Source organism: Mustela erminea, chromosome 5 (genome assembly GCF_009829155.1).
Source record: "Mustela erminea isolate mMusErm1 chromosome 5, mMusErm1.Pri, whole genome shotgun sequence".
Classification (NCBI taxonomy): domain Eukaryota; kingdom Metazoa; phylum Chordata; class Mammalia; order Carnivora; family Mustelidae; genus Mustela; species Mustela erminea.
Window position 1 is genome coordinate 115906931 of NC_045618.1, and position 19877 is coordinate 115926807.

The window sequence follows — 19877 nt, forward strand, 5'->3', positions numbered from 1 at the left end:
TAGAAATTCTGTATGAACTCCTAATTCCACTATTGAGTATTGACCTAAAGAAAACAAAATGCTAATTCAAAAAGATATATGTACCCCTGTGTTTATTGAAGCATTATTTACAATAGCCAAGATATGGAAGCAACCCAAGTGTCTACTGATAGATGAATGGATAAAGAAGATGTGATTGACATATATATACATATATATGTATATATGTATATATATGTGTATATATATATGTATATATATATATAAAACATTTTTTTCTTTTTTTCTTTTTTCTTTTTTTTTCTTTTTTTTTTTTTTTTAAAAGATTTTATTTATTTATTTGACAGAGAGAAATCACAAGTAGACGGAGAGGCAGGCAGAGAGAGAGAGAGGGAAGCAGGCTCCCTGCTGAGCAGAGAGCCCGATGCGGGCCTCGATCCCAGGACCCTGAGATCATGACCTGAGCCGAAGGCAGCGGCTTAACCCACTGAGCCACCCAGGCGCCCCAATAAATAAAATCTTTAAAAAAAAAAAAGTTGTAATTAGGCTTACTGTTTAGTTTCAGTGCTATAGACATCCAAAAAGTAATTGCCTTTAAAAATTATGATGCCATTGTTCACAAATAATAGCATGCCTAACACCCCCCCCCCCTTTTTTTAAATAAGTAGGCAGAGAGGCAGGCAGAGAGAGAGGAGGAAGCAGGCTCCCTGCCGAGCAGAGAGCCTGATGCAGGACCGGATCCCAGGACCCTGAGATCATGACCTGAGCCAAATGCAGAGGCTTTAACCCACTGAGACACCCAGGCACCCTGCCTAACACCCTTCAATAACATGTTAACCCATGCTTTTATCTAAACTCTTAGCATAACCTGTCACCTGATTTAATATAAATATCTGTTACCTATTGAATTTATAAAAAAGCATGTGCACAATTATCTTAAAAGAAGACTAAAGGATTATAATTTATTTCCATTAAAAAAAATCTTTTTCTTAGGGTGCCTGGGTAGCTCAGTCGGTTAGGTGTCTGACTCTTGATTTTGGCTCAGGTCATGGTCTCAGGGTCCTGAGATTGAGCCCTACGTTGGGCTCTGCACTGGATGTGAAGCCTGCTTGAGATTCTTTCTCCCTCTCTCTCTACCCTTCCCCCCACTCACATGCACTCTCTCAAAAAAGAAAAACAAAACACTTTTTGTCTAGAAAATAATTTGTTATGCTCCACAAATCAGTGAAACCATATGCTAATTGACTCTCTGCTTAACTTACTTCACTCAGCATAATCTCTTCCAGTCCCATCCATGTTGCTACAAAAGTTGGGTATTCATCCTTTTTGATGGAGGCATAATACTCCATAGTGTATATGGACCCCATCTTCCTTATCCATTCGTCCGTTGAAGGGCATCTTGGTTTTTTCCACAGTTTGGTGACCGTGGCCATTGCTGCTATAAACATTGGGGTACAGATGGCCCTTCTTTTCACGACATCTGTATCTTTGGGGTAGATACCCAGTAGTGCAATTGCAGGGTCATAGGGAAGCTCTATTTTTAATTTCTTGAGGAATCTCCACACTGTTCTCCAAAGTGGCTGCACCAACTTGAATTCCCACCAACAGTGTAAGAGGGTTCCCCTTTCTCCACATCCCCTGCAACTCATGTTGTTTCCTGTCTTGCTAATTTTGGCCATTCTAACTGGTGTAAGGTGATAACTCAATGTGGCTTTAATTTGAATCTCCCTGATGGCTAGTGATGATGAACATTTTTTCATGTGTCTGATAGCCATTTGTATGTCTTCATTGGAGAAGTGTCTGTTCATATCTTCTGCCCATTTTTTGATATGATAATCTGTTTTGTGTGTGTTGAGTTTGAGGAGTTCTTTATAGATCCTGGATATCAACCTTTTGTCTGTACTGTCATTTGCAAATATCTTCTCCCATTCCGTGGGTTGCCTCTTTGTTTTCTTGACTGTTTCCTTTGCTGTGCAGAAGCTTTTGATTTTGATGAAGTCCCAAAAGTTTATTTTCGCTTTTGTTTCCTTTGCCTTTGGAGACATATCTTGAAAGAACTTGCTGTGGCTGATATCGAAGAGATTACTGCCTATGTTCTCCTCTAGGGTTCTGATGGATTCCTGTCTCACGTTGAGGTCTTTTATCCACTTTGAGTTTATCTTTGTGTATGGTGTAAGAGAATGGTTGAGTTTCATTCTTCTACATCTAGCTGTCCAGTTTTCCCAGCACCGTTTATTGAAGAGACTTTCTTTTTTCGACTGTATATTTTTTCCTGTTTTGTCGAAGATTAGGCACGCTCTCTCTGTGTCTGATAGATAGATAGAGAGATAGATGATAAATGGAAACATTCCATTTTAAAGACCTGACAGTACTCTGAAGTGAACTGTATTTTCTCTAAAATTGACAGATTTTAAGGGGAAAAAATGTCATCGAGGTGCTTCAGAGTATACTTATATATATTTGATAGTGAAGCCATAGCCAAATCTCTGCCTCAGAAATGACTCACAGTGGAAAAGTTGCTTGAGGAAAGTAATACAAAAGGAAATGACCTGAATTAGTCTCTAGAAATCTGTCAGTCCAAATGATTTTCTGAATTAATAATCTGGAAACAAATGTGAACACAGGCTTGAAGAAAGATGCTGACTGGAATTGGGACCAAAATTAATGTTAACAAAAGAAAAGGAAATGGAGAATGGGTTTGTCTAGAAAATTGTGGATCTGTATATATAAACAAAGAATGGAAGTATGACTAATAGGGTTGGTTTAATGGAAGAATCACAGAGAAATATTTTTAGTCTCAGATTCCTTCAAATAAACAAAAATAAAAACATTGCTCTTTTGGAAAACTGATTTCATGTGCCAAGTGGAAAAATACAGACATACTATTAAAATAAGTGTTTTAACACTGATGCCGTAGAAAGGAACTTTTTTTTTCGGACTACTACAAAATATTTTTAAGTAAGTATGTTACATAAATACTTAAACAAATACATTACTGTCTTGCATTCTGTATAACAGTTAACTTGTGATTATCCTGGCTAATAAAAAATCAAGTCATTTTCATTGGGAAAAAAATAGAAAATAATTAATTGCTGGAACTTTTGAAATGAAATGCCACATTAAAAAATTATACAAGTAAAGGCCATTTTTTGCCTTCAGCATTTATTTGTTGAGTATTTGCTAGATTTCTGGCTTTCTATTGATTTGATTTTTAGCAGTTCAGAGATCTAAGATATAGCCCCAGCCTTCAAGAATTCACAGCCAGTGGAAAATGAATAAGCATCAGTAACAGCAGGGGTTGGCTTACATTTTCTGTGAAAGGCCAGATAGCAAATATTTTAGGCTTTGTGGGCCATATGGTTTCTGTTGCAGTTATTCAACCCTGGTGTCATAGTGTGAAAGCAGCCATAGATAATCTGTGAACAAATGAGCGTGGCTGTGTTCCAATGCAATTTCTATTTACAAAAATAGGCACCAGCCCTGTACTGTAATTTGCTGATGTCTGAATTATAGTATAGTGAGGTGTAAGACCTATGGTAGAAAGATGCCCAGTGTGCTGTGTATGATGAGGAGAAGAGGACACAGAAATCTCAAGGAAGAGTGGACTTCCAAGGTGAGTCTCAAGAGGCAAGTTGTTGCGCAGGAGAAGCAGCATGGAGGGCCCATGGATTCATTAACTCACGCATATAGTATAGGCAAAGGGAGAGGTGGGAACCCAGGTTAGGTGTTAAGTGGGTACCTTATGAAAATGTAATCATTCAGATCCCCTCCAGTAGCGTATTTCTAAATTGTATCAAAAATTGTAGCTACCAAAATTCTGTGATTTACTTCTGATGGGTAGCTTCTTTTTTTTTTTAATCAAGATTTAATTTTTTTAATTTTTATAAAAATATCTTATTTATTTATTTGACAGAGAGAGAGAAATCCCAAGTAGGCAGAGAGGCAGGCCGGGGGTGGGGCGGGGAGCAGGCTCCCTGCTGAGCAGAGAGCCCAGTGTGGGGCTCTATTCCAGGACCCCGAGGTCATGATCTGAGCTGAAGGCAGAGGCTCAACCCACTGAGCCACCCAGGCACCCCTAAAGATTTTATTTTTAAGTAGATTTTATTTTAAAGTCATCACATCCAACGTGGGGCTCGAACGTACAGCCCTAGATCAAGAGTCGCACGCTCTACTGACTGAGCCAGCCAGATGCCCCACATGGCAGTTTCTTAACATCTATAAATATGAAGAATTAAATCATTGTTATCTATATTAAAATGGAAGTATACCTGGGGCGCCTGGGTGGCTCAGTGGCTTAAAGCCTCTGCCTTCGGCTCAGGTCATGATCTCAGGATCCTGGGATCAAGCCCTGCATCGAGCTCTCTGCTCCCGAGGAGCTTGCTTCCTCCTCTCTCTCTGCCTGCCTCTCTGCCTGCTTGTGATCTCTGTCTGTCAAATAAATAAATAAAATCTTAAAAAAAAAATGGAAGTATACCCAAAGTTGCCTTGTCTTTAGCAAAAACAAGATGTTTTAGTTCATTTATTTCACATTTTTGAGACCGTGCTAAACTAGCCAGCTAACAAAGAAGACCCTAGTTGAAGAATGATGGGTGCAGCCATCTCAGTATTGGGCACCAGAATACTACATTTTGAATTTATTAATTCTTATCAAAATATTACATACAACAATATACAAATGGGAAAATACGCATATTGGCAGGGTACAGCTCAATGATTTTCACAAACTAAATACAGTCATGTTACCACAAGGATTCATTTTAATTGTTCAGCATTACTAATTCAAGATTCTTGGCCTCCTTTTGAAACTTAATTATTTTTCATCTCTGAGCTTTCAGTCAGTTCTTTGGCTTAACATCCTTACTGCTAACAATTTATTTTGTGTAAGGAACCAAGTGGACACCTACAACCTGCCCACTCTTTTCTCTTAGGCTTGTTTAATGTTCAGCTCTCTTTAGTTGACCACTGCAGCCCAGGCTTCTAATTTCCAGAAAGTGCCCCTTATTCTAAAATCATTCATTTCTCCTCTGAGTCCAATAACCCTTTCAAACTGAAGGTAGCAACTCAGTGGGTCTTCAGATAAATTTAGTGAGTTGGACTTGTGACCAGCATTTAAAAAGAGCCTGGTAGAGGGACAAAAAAAAAAGGGAAAGAGAAAGAAATGGAAGACTGAGTTGTAACCATTATAAGCTTCACTGTTTGGTGAAACTTTGTATTTAGGTTTTTTTTTTTTTTTTTTTTAAAGATTTTATTTATTTACTTGACAGAGAGAGATGACAAGCAGGCAGAGAGAGAGGAGGAAGCAGGCTCCCCACTGAGCAGAGAGAGCCCGATGCGGGGCTCGATTCCAGGACCCTGAGACCATGACCTGAGCCGAAGGCAGTGGCTTAACCCACTGAGCCACCCAGGCACCCCTGTATTTAGTTTTTCATGTATATAAAATTTATTTTTTGCTATTTAGGTCACGGTCTTAAAAGTTTAAAAAACATCATAAATCTCATTTCAGTAATTTAAAAATACTACTTAACATCAGAATAACTGTTGATAGTCATAGACCTTTTTTAAATCAATAAAATGGAAATGTATTGGCTGAAGGAAGTCCTTTCTGTCTGTCTCTTGGAGGAACACCCCAACTCATTTTTTTTATCCTTTTTTTTTTTTTAAAGATTTATTTATTTACTTACTTGACAGAGAGAGAGAGAAAGATCACAAGTAGGCAGAGAAGCAGGCAGTAGGGGTGGGGGGAAGCAGGCTCCCTGCTGATTAGAGAGCCCGATGTGGGGCTCGATCCCAGGACCCTGGGATCATGACCTGAGCCGAAGGCAGAGGCTTAACCCACTGAGCCACTCAGGTGTCCCTACCCCAACTCATTTTAAGATACCAGTGTGATTCAGAGATGTTACTGGAAAAGAGTTACAGGCAGATACTGCTCATCAATATACACACAGCACTCCTTTACCAAATGTAGGAAACTGAATCCAGCAGTATAAGAAAAGGATAACACGGGACGCCTGGGTGGCTCAGTTGGTTAAGCAGCTGCCTTCGGCTCAGGTCATGATCCCAGCGTCCTGGGATCGAGTCCCACATCGGGCTCCTTGCTCGGCAGGGAGCCTGCTTCTCCCTCTGCCTCTGCCTGCCATTCTGTCTGCCTGTGCTCGCTCTCTCCCCCCCTCTCTCTCTGATAAATAAATAAAATCTTTAAAAAAAAAAAAAGAAAAGGATAACACATCTTGATCAATAGGAGTTTATGCCAGGAATATAAAGTAGGGGTTGGAATAATATTCAAAAACCAGTTTAACTCATGTTAATCGAATAATGTAGAAATACTATTTGATCATCTTTTTTTTTTTAAGATTTTATTTATTTATTTGACAGAAAGATATCACAAGTAGGCAGAGAGGCAGGCAGAGAGAGAGAGGGAGCAGGCTCCCTGCCAAGCAAAGAGCCGGATGTGGGACTCGATCCCAGGACCCTGAGATCATGACCTGAGCCGAAGGCAGAGGCTTAACCCACTGAGCCACCCAGGTGCCCTGTTTGATCATCCTTAACAAGTACAGAAAAGAGTTTGACAAAATTAAACTCTCCTTCATTAAAATAAAGTACAGCAAACTAGGAAAGAACTTCCTTACTGAGAAAGGGTGTATTTGAATACCCATGGTTAAGACACCTGTAAGATTCAGAACAAAGCTAGGCCATCTCCTCTCAGCCACTGGTATTTAACATTGTATTTGGGGTCCTGGCCAGAAAAAGAAAGAAAAGGCATAAAGATTGGAAAGAAGTAAAACTGCAGATAATGTGATTGAGTTTGTTAAGTGGTTAAAATTTTAAAGCCTCATACTATCAAATGTTGACAATGGTATAGAGCAACTAGTACTGTCACACACTGCTCTTAGGTGTGTAAGATTGTACAATCACTGTGGAAGACAGTTTTTTATAGCTAACCCTTCTGCAGAAAGACTTGTACCTGAATGCTCATAGAAGCTTTATTTAAAATAGACCATAACTGGAAATAACCCCAAAGTCCATCAGTGGGTGAATGGGTAAACACATTGTGATATGTCCATGCAGTGGAACATTATTCAGCAAAAAAAGAGGAAAAAACAAACTGATACATGCAAAGCATAGATAAATCCCAGAACATTGCTATAAGCAAAAGAATCCTTACATAAAAGTTATGCATTGTATGATTCCAATTATATAAAATCCTAGAACAGGGGGAAAAAAAGTGTTTCTGGGGACAGGAAGCACATCAGTCCTTGCTTGGGACCAGGAGCGATACATTGATGTCAGAGGAGCAGAAGAGAACTTTTCTGGGATTTTAAAATCTTTGGTGTCTTGGTGGTAGTTACCAGAATTTTTTCATTGTGAAAGCGCATTGTGTCTTATTGTATGTAAATTATACCTCAATAAAGTTGATTTTTTACAAAAATAATAGATTTTTTTTTTTAAGATTTTATTTATTTATTTGACAGACAGAGATCACAAGCAGGCAGAGAGGCAGGCAGAGAGAGAGAGGGAGCAGGCTCCCTGCCAAGCAAAGAGCCGGATGTGGGACTCGATCCCAGGACCCTGAGATCATGACCTGAGCCGAAGGCAGCGGCTTAACCCACTGAGCCACCCAGGCGCCCCCAAAAATAATAGATTTAGGGGTGTTGGGGTGGCTTAGTCAGTTAAGTGTCTGCCTTCAGCTCAGGTCATGATCCCGGGGTCCTGGGGTTGAGCCCTGTATCTAGCTCCCTGCTCAGTGGAGAGCCTGCTTCTCCCTCTCCCCACTCTTCCTGCTTGTACCTTTCTCTCTCTGTCAAATAAATAAAATCTTTAAAAATAAATAAATAAAATTTTAAAAATAAAAAAGAGAGATTTGGGCATTCAATTTAAAAACAAGTAGATAAGGGGCACCTGGGTGGCTCAGTGGTTTGGGCTGCTGCCTTCGGCTCGGGTCATGATCTCAGGGTCCTGGGATCGAGCCCCGCATCGGGCTCCCTGCTCCGCAGGAAGCCTGCTTCCCTCTCTCTCTCTCTCTCTCTCTGCCTGCCTCTCTGCCTACTTGTGATCTCTGTCTGTCAAATAAATAAATAAAATCTTTAAAAACAAAAAAAAAAACAACAAAAAAAACAAGTAGATAAAATCACAGTTAGGAAAAACAAACAAACAAAACTGACCAGATTAAAAAATTCCATTGGGCTGATGAAGAAGTTCTAGAGCTAGATGATAGTGATGGTTGCAGAGCAGTGCGAATGTACTTAATGCTATAGAACTCTACACTTAAAAATGGTTAAAATGGTAAGTAAATTTTATGTATATTTTATCACATTTTTAAAAAGATTAAAAAATGGCTATGAAAACAAAATCAGGAATTAGGAGAATATATAGTTGTTTTTTTGTTTGTTTGTTTTTTAATTTCACATGGCATGTGCTTTGTGTCCCTCAAAAATATCTTTTAAAGGATTAAGGGAGGGTCTAAAATATTACAAGCTTGTGTAATTTCTTTGATCAAAGGTAAAAATGCTTAATTTGATTGTAAATGAGAAATACCCATTATGTTAGCCTCTCTTCATTAAATACAGCGAAGATCAGGATTCTGGCATTGAGGTATTTATGCTTTGAGTGTCATATGTGAGTATAATAAACCAGAAGTGTTATTTGGCCAAGTGTCACTTCCTATAATTCAGAGTATCCCAGCAATTATATTTCTAGAACTGAATTTAGATGGAAAGCTGTGTCTCTTAAACTGCTCTGCCCTTTTGGTTTCTAGTTAGTGATTGCCTACTGGTATATGTTTTTAAGATTTTATTTATTTATTTGAGAGAGAGAGCATGAGCAGGGGAGAGACACAGAGGGAGAGGGAGAAGCAGGATTCCCCGCTGAGCTGGGAGCCAAACTCAGGATTGATTCCAGGACCTAGAGATCATGACCAAAGCTGAAGGCAGACACTTAACTGAGCCACCCAGATGGCCCGCCTCCTGATATTTTTTAAAGCTAGAAGTTTTATACTCAGTTTGCTCTTTATTTGCAATTTCTAAATCAATTGAGGTCTAAAACTAGATGAATTTGGTTGAAACTATTTTCATTACTACTGCTCTTCATTTGCCTGTCTTCATCAGAACAAAACTTACTGTAGTTTCTTGATGATACTGGCACAAATTTCTTAGCCAAAAAGAAGGATCTGAGGATGATATCACTTGGGAATATGACTGCTTTCTTGTTGGGTGATTTGCTTCCACTTCCAGGTTTTGAGAGTAATAGGCAGTTAAAACATCTACATGCCAGATACCTGGGTGGCCCAGTTGAAGCATCTTTCTTCAGCTCAGGTCATGTCCCAGGGTCCTGGGATTGAGCCCCACATTGGGCTCCCTGCCCAGTGGGAACCTGCTTCCCATCCCCTGTCCTTCTCCCTCTGCCTGTTGCTCCCCCTGCATGTGCTGTCTCTCTTTCTGTGTCAAATAAATAAGTAAAATCTTGAAAAGAAAAAAAAAATCTGCGTGTCAAAAAGTTTATGATTGGCTGGTTTGTAATATAGGAAGTAGATGTCTTTGCAGTGAAGTAAGTAGAGCTTGAAATACAGAAGAATGGGAGCATCTATAAAAATGTTCCGAGGAGGGAGGGGCACCTGGGTGGCTCAGTGGGTTGGGCCTCTGCCTTCAGCTCGGGTCATGATCTCAGGGTCCTAGGATCAAGCCCCACATCGGGCTCTCTGCTTAGTGGGGAGCCTGCTTCCCCCTCTCTCTCTGCCTGCCTCTCTGCCTACTTATGATCACTCTCTCTCTCTGTCAAATAAATAAATAAAATATTAAAAAAAAAAATGTTCTGAGGAGGAAAAGTTTTTCTCTTCATGGTTCATTCTGTTCTAGGTAAACACCACCAAGTGAGTGAAACACAGAATGTGATTGCGTCAGACAAAGCAGCAGAAATACCAGTTGCCCATGAACATGAGCACAACCATGACCACACACAGCTGCATGCCTACATTGGCGTTTCCCTTGTGCTGGGCTTCGTTTTCATGTTGCTGGTAGACCAGATTGGCAGCTCCCATGTGCATTCTACTGACGGTAAGTGGTCCCAAGGCTTTCTGGGCAGTACAGTAAATTTACAGTTTAGAAAGTCACAGATGATTGAATAATTCAATATGTATCAATGGCCTTCTTTAGTGCCAAAAACTCTTGTCTTTCTTGGGTACTAATGAACATTTTATTCAGTTGGGGGAGTTGGTGAGTTGTGACATGTGGCACAAGAGAGTGCTCATTGGGTTATTACCATGCTTATCTCAAAGCTGTCTCATTTTGTTGAGTCTAGGGCAGAAATTCTTTTATTTGGGGGGGGGTGCAGAAATTCTTAACCTTTTTTGTGCCGTGGAGCCCTTAGGCATTCTGAAGCCTGTGGACCTTTTATTGGAATCATGTTTTTAAACATGTAAACCATATGTATTGGATTACAGAGAAAACCCGATCATGTTGAAATATAGTTCCAAAACATTAAAAACAAATTTATGATACAGTAATGTATGTCTTCTTTATTGATGCATTAATTAATCAAGTAATATATTTAAATCATATGCAAGGTGGAGTTAAATTTTATTTTTTTAGGACAGCAGCATGACAGATAGCTTTTATTGCTTAGCTTGGCTAAAAACAAAATTGTGAGAGGGGATTCAACAAGGCAACAGAGTGTCAAGTTGAGCATCCAGTTGATCTGTTTTTTTGTTTTGATGGTTACTGGTATAGAAATTTCTTGCTTCAGGAAGGTATTTTCTTACAAGTACACTTAAACACATTCATACCTTGCTTTCCAAGGAAAGATACACTTCCTCAACTACAACTACTATTCTCCAAGACTTAAAATTTAACTCCAGGCATAGTAGCTTTAGAAAAAATTTTTTTTTAATTAATTACTTATTTATTTATTTTTAAAGTAAACTCTAGGGGTACCTGAGTGGCTCTGTTGTTAAGGGTCTACCTTCGGCTCAGGTCATGATCCCAAGGTCCTGGGATTGAGCCCTTCATCGGGCTCCTGGTTGGCGGGAAGCCTGCTTCTCCCTCTCCCACTCCCCCTGCTTGTGTTCCCTCTCTTGCTGTGTCTCTTTCTGTCAAATAAATAAATAAAGATCTTAAATAAATAAATAAAGTAAACTCTACACCCATCATGGGGCTCAAACCCATGACCCCAAGAAATCACATGTTCCACCAACTGAACCAGCAAGGCACCCCCAGATATCGTAACTTTTTTGTATTAAGATCAACGAATTCATTAGGAAACAAGACAGGTGAACATAGGGGAAGGGAAGGAAAAATAAGACAAAAACAGAGAGGGAGGCAAACCATAAAAAACTCTTTATAGGAAACAAAGTGAGGTTTGCTAGAGGGGCAGTGGGTGGGGGCATGGGGTAATTAGTGGTGGGCATTAAGGAAGGCATGTGATGTTATGAGCACTGGGTGTTTTATACAACTGATGAATCACTAAGTTCTACCCCTGCAACTAATAATAAACTATATGTTAACTAAATTGAATTTAAATTAAAAAAATTTTTAAAAAGATCAATGACTCCATCTTTGGCTGGGTCAGCATCTTTAATATGGCTTATATTATTTTAAAAATAAAGATTCTAATCCTTGATACAACATTAATGCCACCATGATAGAATAAATGTGGAAGAGTTGCATCAAACTCCCCTAGAGTTTATAGAGGGGTTTATAGATAATCTCTTTTCAAATACACTGACAGAACTTTGCGGACAGGCACTGCTGGAGAGCAGCATAGAGGTGTCGGTCCAGTGAGAGATCCCCTGACTCCTGCTGTTTAGTAGCTGAATGACTGCGTGCAGAGTTGCCTGAGAGGTGCCCAGCTTCGTCATGTGAGCATCTGCAAACACAGAGACTGTCATCGTGCAGTGTGGTGGCACTTTATATGCCTTTAAAGTAGTGATGAGTGGAAGCAATGATAGGAAGATATCCACGGCTGTAAAATAACATGAAGTTATCAGAGTACTCCTGGCAGTGAAGTATAGGTGGTGCCAGTATTTGCAGTTTATGGTCTGTACCCATAATCCAAGGAAGTGGTGAGTTTCACTTAGAGGTTAGTAAAAATTAAAATGCACTTTTTTTCTGAGTCAGGGTCTCAGGCACCCCCTGCATTGCACCTGTGTTCTTCTGTGTGGACCCTAGGTTAAGAATGCATGGTCTACAAAAAAAAAAATCTGAAAAAGCAGGCAAAAGACATGAACATCTTCATAAAAAGGTAATTACGGTGGTCCTTAAACATATGAAAAGATGTGCAATTTCACTTAAGAATGTACATCAAGGGACGCCTGGGTGGCTCAGTTAGTTGGACGACTGCCTTCAGCTCGGGTCATGATCCTGGAGTCTCGGGATCGAGTCCCGCATCAGGCTCCCAGCTCCATGGGGAGTCTGCTTCTCCCTCTCACCTTCTCCTCGCTCATGCTCTCTCTCACCGCCTCTCTCTCTCAAATAAACAAATAAAATCTTAAAAAAAAAAAAAAGAATGTACATCAAAACTCTGCCAAAATGCCACTTCGAACCTGTAAGGCAAAAATTCAAAAGCTTGAGAATATATTCTGTTATCAAAGCTACAGTGAAACATACCTTCACCTATTGTTATGAGAGTACAGAATTGAACGGCCGCTGCAGAGGGGAATTTGGCCATATCAAACAAGACTATGTTTGTATCTATCCTTCAACGCCAAAAATGCCACTTCTGAGAATTTATTCTGATAATGCAGCTCCAATAGGAAAATACACATGCATGAGGTGATTCCGTACAGCATTACTTATCATTGTAAAACCACTTAAATGTCCAGTCACGGACATTGGTTGAATGAAGTGTGATGTGTGCATAGAATGGAGTTTTACAGGTCGCCCTGAAAAAGGATGAAGAATCAGTTCTTTGTGAATTGATAGGGATAGATTTCTAGGAGATATTTTTAAGGGGGGAGGGAGCCAAAATGTAAATTAGTATCTATCATATACTACATTTTGTGTAAGAAAGAGGGGGACTAAAACACATACATCTGCTTATTTTTACAGAAAGGATACCGAAAGCTCAGCTAGACAACAGAGTTACCTGTAAGAGGTGGGTAGGATGGAGTAGAAGAGTTTCAGGAGGGCATGGCACTTCCCTGGGCATGCCTCTTTGATGTCCAGTCAAATGACTGGATGATTTTTGGAAACATGCTGCAATTTCCCATATTCAAAAAATAAAATGAAATCAACAAGGTTAGGGGAAGCTAACTGAAGCAGGTGAACTGTAATTCAAATGAATAACACAATCACACAAGAGGATTTAAGAAAAAACTCAGATGACATATGAATATAGTATTTGACTATATATTTTTAGTTTTGAATGGAGTTGGACGAGAAGCATAAAAAAATTACTGAACTCTTTTTAGTAGGCTTTGCTTTTTGTGAAAGTACAGGTAAAAACAATTCTGAAGCTGTTTTAGGTGTATTCTAGGATTAAACAAGTGTTACTCTCACTTGAGTAAGTGTGCTGCTGTTGGTGGAAGCAGAGTTCTTACTGTGGAAGAGGGGACGTGCAAATATGGAATGGGGGAAGGCAAGAAAGAACCCCTATAGGGATGGACTGGAATTGGAGCTATTGGACTCATGATTTCTAAAATGTATGTGTGTATATGTGTGTATATGTGTACATATATACGTGTGTGTTTATGTATACATGTATGTATGTCCTAGCTCTGTCTGCAGAGAGGGCCTAGAAGTAAAGAAACCCCAGTAGCAATGAGCATACCAGTGCTCTTCAAAGAAATGGCTGATTCCAGGAGAGGGGCAGGGTAAGTACAAAATGAGCTTGGAACATCTAGTGCTCAAAAAAAAAGTAGGAAGGAAGGGAAAAAATGGAAGCTTGTCACAGAGTTTAGAACCAGCTTGAAGGGGTTCCTGCTGGCCAGATCTAAGACAGTTTGAGCACCAAAAATAATTACGAGCAGTAATGAAACAAAAACCATTGAGAAAATGGGAAGCACTGAGCACATTCATGTAAGAGAGAAGAGGAGGAGGGAGAGCACTTGCTTCCAGTGGGTTGCTAAATGCCAACTTGTAAGTATAGAAAGAGTGCTGGCAGGAGAAAATCCTTTTTGCAAGCTTCGTGGTAAAAATTGGCACATGCCAGAGTCAACAAATGTTAAACCTAGGGAGTAAATTTTTATTTTTTTATTAGTTGCAAGGGAAAAAGGAATAATGAAATAAAGAAATCTGGTAGTATACTTGACCAGATGATCAAGGTTAAAGTCTTAGGTGTCTGTTTGCAATGTGAACAAATAAGTGCCTATCAGACCAGCCTCCCCACACATAACTGGGAAAATTTTTAAAGACCTCTATGAAAAGACACTAGGGAGTGGCCTAAAGCAGGAAAATTCTGAAGGGGCGTCAACCCTTAGAATAGGGTAAATTTCTGTTTTTACTGCTTTTAAGCAGTCAGCTCCCAGTTAGAGTAGCTAAAACTGATAGAAAACTCGGTCTCTCTGGCCTAAGGAACTAGAGGTCAGGTAGCTACAGCTACTGGAAATGGAGGGGAGAATCTTAGAAAGGAGAAATACAGAGAAACACAGCCCCAGATTTCATGTATAAACTCAACCGACATCTGGCTGAGCCTCGAACCATTCTTTTGCAGGCAGACTCAGCTAAAGAGGAAAGAACTGACCTGGGATTTGGGCAGCTGCCCGAAAGACAGACTTGGCAGTTTAAGCCAAACCAAGTGACTTCAGGCAAAACACAAAGTGGACACTCTTTGGAGGCATATAATTGAATCTGGAGTATCCACAAAATGACATTCACAATTTCCAGGATATAATCCAAAATACACTGTACTAGCAAGCAGCAGATAGACATAGATTCTGTGCCTATAGACATCCTGAGAAGCAGCACCTGTGTGGTATTCCATCTGAGGATGCATAATCTCAGGCCGCATCAGACAAACCCAAAAGGAAAGGATCATTCTTTTCTTTTCTTTTTTCTTTTTTTTTTTTTTTTAAAGATTTTATTTATTTATTTGACAGAGAGAGGTCACAAGTAGGCAGAGAGGCAGGCAGAGAGAGGAGGAAGCAGGCTCCCTGCTGAGCAGAGAGCCCGACGCGGGACTCGATCCCAGGACCCTGAGATCATGACCTGAGTCGAAGGCAGCAGCTTAACCCACTGAGCCACCCAGGTGCCCCCCTTTTTTTTTTTATTTTTTAAGATTTTATGTATTTGACAGAGAAAGAGCACAAACGGGGTGCAGGAGAGGGAGAAGCAGGCTCCTTACTGAGGAGGGAGCCCGACGTGGGACTCCATCCTAGGATCCTGGGATCATGACCTGAGCCACCCACGCGCCCTGGAAGGGATCATTCTATTAAAAAACAAGAAGGGCTCAGAAAGGGACATGTATTCTTCAGAGATACCAGTGTTGCAAAATCGAAGGCAAAGAAAATGCTCCAGATTAAAGGAGACTAAAGAGATACAACTAAGTGCATATATGACCCCAGACTGGATCCTTCCTGGGAAGGAAAAATGCTCTGAAAGACATTCCTGGACAGTTAACAAAATTAAAATATCCAAGAGAAATGAGAAAAAAAGTATCAATATTAAATTTACTGAAGTTGATCATTGTGATTATGTAAGATAATATCCTTTCTCTTAGGAAATATACTTTGAAATATCTGGGGGTAAAGAGTTTTCATGTATGCAACTTACTTTGAAAAAAGTGTGTGTGTGTGTGTGTGTGTGTGTGTGTGTGTGTGTGTGTGTGTCGTTTGGATACAGAAAGAACATGAGCACAAATAATGAAGCAAATGGGGCAAAATGTTAGATAGTAGGTCATTCTGAGAAATGAGTAATGAATGTTTTTTGAACATTCTTGAAACTTTTCTGAAGATTTGAGAGATTATTTCAAACTTTTATTTGAAAGATTACTTGAAAGATTTGAAATTATTTCCAAATAAATGGTTTTATTTGTTTTTGTTTTTTTTTTCCCAAATTCATTGAACTTAATTAGCCTTTTTAGTCCAAGGGTACTTTTTGTTTTGTTAATCTCCTTGCACATATTATTTCTTTTCAGTATTTTTCCATACACTTTTTCTTTTTCAACAGTCTTACATGTATTGGGAAATTGATTTAGCGATAAATGATTTTATTTGCGTGCTTTTTAAATAGCAAATGAGAAGCACCCTCTGGTGGGATGGTGTTTGATTCCAACTGGATTGCATAGTTGCTCCCAGTGGCATTTATGACATTTTCGTGATTCTCATCAGTTTCAATTTTAAATGCATTTAAAGGCCCACTGGTGCCCTATAATCCTATACAAAGAATTAAAAATAGCTTGTGTTCCTTTATTCTTCCTCCTGTTTCATCTCTTAAGTCACTGTTTTTGCTTGCTTTCATGTATCCAACAACTTGGTTTTACCTATTATCTACAGGGTTTTATATATTGTTAAATATTAGTAAAAATTCATTTATTAAATTTATGCTGCAGTATAATCTTTTCCTATAGATTTGTAAAAAGATGTGTTTTAATTTTAAATCCTCTAATATTTATTAAGATGCTATTTATAACCAGACCTCAAGACTGTATAAAGGAAAGTCAAAACAAGCTTAGCATACAGTGTAATATGATACTCTTCACAGTTTGGGGCTACATTGAAATATTTGGTGTCTCCAACCAATTAGGAACCTTACTGTCCCTTCCTTGTAGTGTTTAACCAGAAGGTAATTTTATTTTTACTGAAAAGATAACATGTTACTTCACTTACATATGTTTTTTTCCACTATAAACCATTCCTTCTGTGTTCTGGTTTTTTCCAGAAGATTAAATCCTTTGGAATTTATTTGGGTAATGTCCATCTGTCATTTCATCTGGCTTTTTGATGTCCCCATTTTTAAATTTTATGTTGTTCGGACATTATTTACTCGCTTGTGTATTTCCTGCTATAGCAGAAACATTAATGTGACACAGAGAAATATTTTTCCTCTCTCCAATAAGGATTTTTTAAGCAGCTGTTGGGTTTCCAGTGCTGTGCTACATTCTATAAGATGTAAAAAAGAAATGGAAAGAAGTGGAAAACTCACTTCTGTGTAGTCTACAGTCAGTCTGGGGATATAAGACCTATTTGAGTGAAAACAGCTGTATATATCTCAGGTGTGATCTAGGAACAGATCTGAAGTAGCATGTAGAGTCTGTGCACATAGAGCTCTTGGTTTCTAGGCAAGGGGAACCTTTTGACCTGGAAATAATCTTTGATTCTTTCTTGAGGGAAGTGGTCCTAGAATTAGACTTTGAACAGTGGCTAGGTTTCAGATTGATGAGCTGAGAAGTTTAAGTTCATACCCAGAATTAAGGAAGAGAGATTTGGGGGGAAGGACAATGAGAAGGTTTTGTTAGAAGGTGTTAAAGAAACTGGTGTAACTGGACTGAGTAGTGAGGAATCCGATGATACCAGCTAATAAAGAGATTAGGCACCCAGTGTGTACTGAATCTGAAAAGCAGCAGATAACTGGCATTTCAGAAGAGTGGGGTGATTCAGAGTTGAATCCAACAAGGATGTGGAAGATGAGTTAGATGAGGGAGAAACAAGAACAGGGGGAGGCCAGCTGGGAACCTGTTGCTCATTGACGTGGCTGCAGATTCAGGTTAGGACAGTGGCAATAAAATAGAGAAGGGCAAACATGACAGACATTTTGGTACTGGAATGAAGATAAAGTTGCAGGCGGCTGGGGGAGAGGGGTAGGTAGGCAATGATGAGATAGGTCTGTGGAGACACACCAAGAGGCCACCGAACACTTTCCAGGGAGAGCTGGAGGGTTAAGAGGTGTGAGGCAGTTGAGGCAGTTGGGGGTCCCATATTGTCTGTTCAGGGAAGGCTGGGACTAATGAAGTGTCCGTTCCTGCCCCGCCTCTTTCAGGACAGGGGAAGCTTCCAAGTGTTTGAAGCCAAAGAGAAAAGACAGTCATAGGGAAAATACAATCAAAACTTGAAGAGCTTTCAAAGAATTCTACCTCCAGGTCATTTGTTCTGACACTTTCTGTTTCACATTGCTTCGTGGCTGACTTGTTTATTTGTACTTCAGATCCAGAAACAGCAAGGCCCAGCAATTCCAAAATCACCACCACCCTGGGTCTGGTTGTCCATGCTGCAGGTAGGTAGGGTTGGGTGGTGGTGAGACCCTTTCTCTTATGTCCTGGCCTGGGAGGCTTAGTGTGTACATCGCAGGGACCATCCACATGAACTGCCCTTGGGCTGGCCTTTGGGGGGAGGGTTACTTCATGAAGTCCTCCCACACAAGCACTGGGCCAGGCGGACTCAGTGGTCGGGGATTTGCAAGCCAAGAACAGTTTTTATATTTTTTTAATGGAGGAAAATATTTTGTGGCACAAGAGAATTACAATTCAAATTCTAGTGCCTATAAATAAAGTTTTTTGGAACACAGTGATGCCCACTTGTTTACATATTATCTGTGACTGCCTTTGCACAGTGATGGCAGAATGGGTAGTGACTGCAAGGGAGCAGATGGCTTGCAAAGCCTGAAATATTTTGTCTCTGGCCCTTTAAGAAAAAATGTGCTGACTTGTGCCCTAGAGCCTCATCTGGAAAAGAGCCTTGACATTTTGGTACTGAGGAGCCCTGTTTCTCAGTATAAACCCGAAGTGCCTGTTGAGGCAGGGGTGGGCTGTAGAGTGCAGATGGTGCGGGATTGCTGACTGGGCATGCCTTAGAGTCATAACTGAAGACCAGTCCCAGCAGTAGGTATCTGTGACCGACAAGGCGTGTGGAAGAGGACACACTGTCACCTGGACCTTTCTAGTGTAACATGCTTATCTGACAGAAGTTCACCCATTCAGCCAATATTTACTTCTTGAGCATAAGTCACCTATGTGGAGTTGGAGTATTTTGTTTTTTGGTTTTTTCATCTACAAGATGCAGAGATGCTTACTTTGCAATCTCTGCAATTTCTGTTTTAACAGCTGACATATTGCATACTTGGGGCCAGGTACTATGCTGTTTACGTATGTTATCTCGTTTAACCCTCATGGAAATCCCAAGAATACATACTTCCTTGAGCCCATTTTAGAGATGAGAAGGCTAAGGTTCAGAAAAGTTAAGGAACCTTCCCAGAGTCACACAGCTCTACCTGACTCTAAAGCCCACACATGATACTACTATACTGTTGTTGTTTTTATACTGTTTTACATTTTATTTTTTTCCAAATTTAGCGGATGGAGTGGCCTTAGGAGCAGCAGCCTCTACTTCACAGACTAGCGTCCAATTAATTGTGTTTGTGGCAATAATGCTACATAAGGTAAGCGGAATTTTAGTGGAAGATTTGATATTGAATATATTCATAATTAAAATTTCTCTTGGTCATTGGTATTTTTTTGGAACGGAAAGTTTTTTTAGTTGTTTTCATAATTGCCATTCATTTGAGATAATTGACAGGCTCTGTTCATAGCTAGGGTTTTTAGTTACTCTTTTCTTAAACTCTCACTTGAAGGGACTTTTTTTATGGTCATGTACACAAACTTTTTTTTTTTTTTTACAGATTTTAATTTTATTTTGTTAAATTATCAATGGTAAATCAGTTAGTCTACCAATTTTAACACTTATATGGATCTGTGTAACCACAATCAGGACATAGAACAGCTACATTACCCCAAAACCTCCTCCCACCACCCCCAACCTATGGAAACCACTCAGCGGCCTCCCCGCGGCTCTTTTTGAGAATGTCATATGATTGGAATCATATAGTACATACTCTTTTGAGACTGGCTTCTTTCACTCATAATATCAACCTTTTCATACACTAAGAGGTTCTGTCCTGTGCTTTCCATCCTGTTCTGTCTTTCCTTGTTACAGTATCACGCTGTTTCTATTACTCTCTGTAACCTTACTGATGCGGCTCCAG

At 39.7% G+C, this 19877-nt stretch overlaps 1 protein-coding gene across 2 annotated transcripts in view; it reads left to right on the top strand.

Moving 5' to 3' along the window:
- Window positions 1-19877, top strand: part of SLC39A9 (solute carrier family 39 member 9) — a 63948-nt gene that overhangs the window by 36807 nt on the left and 7264 nt on the right. For both annotated transcript variants that reach the window (XM_032344597.1, XM_032344598.1), the window contains 3 exons: window positions 9828-10025; window positions 18045-18113; window positions 19189-19274. In XM_032344597.1, the coding sequence (XP_032200488.1) occupies window positions 9828-10025; window positions 18045-18113; window positions 19189-19274 (353 nt within the window). The remainder of the gene's footprint in view (window positions 1-9827; window positions 10026-18044; window positions 18114-19188; window positions 19275-19877) is intronic.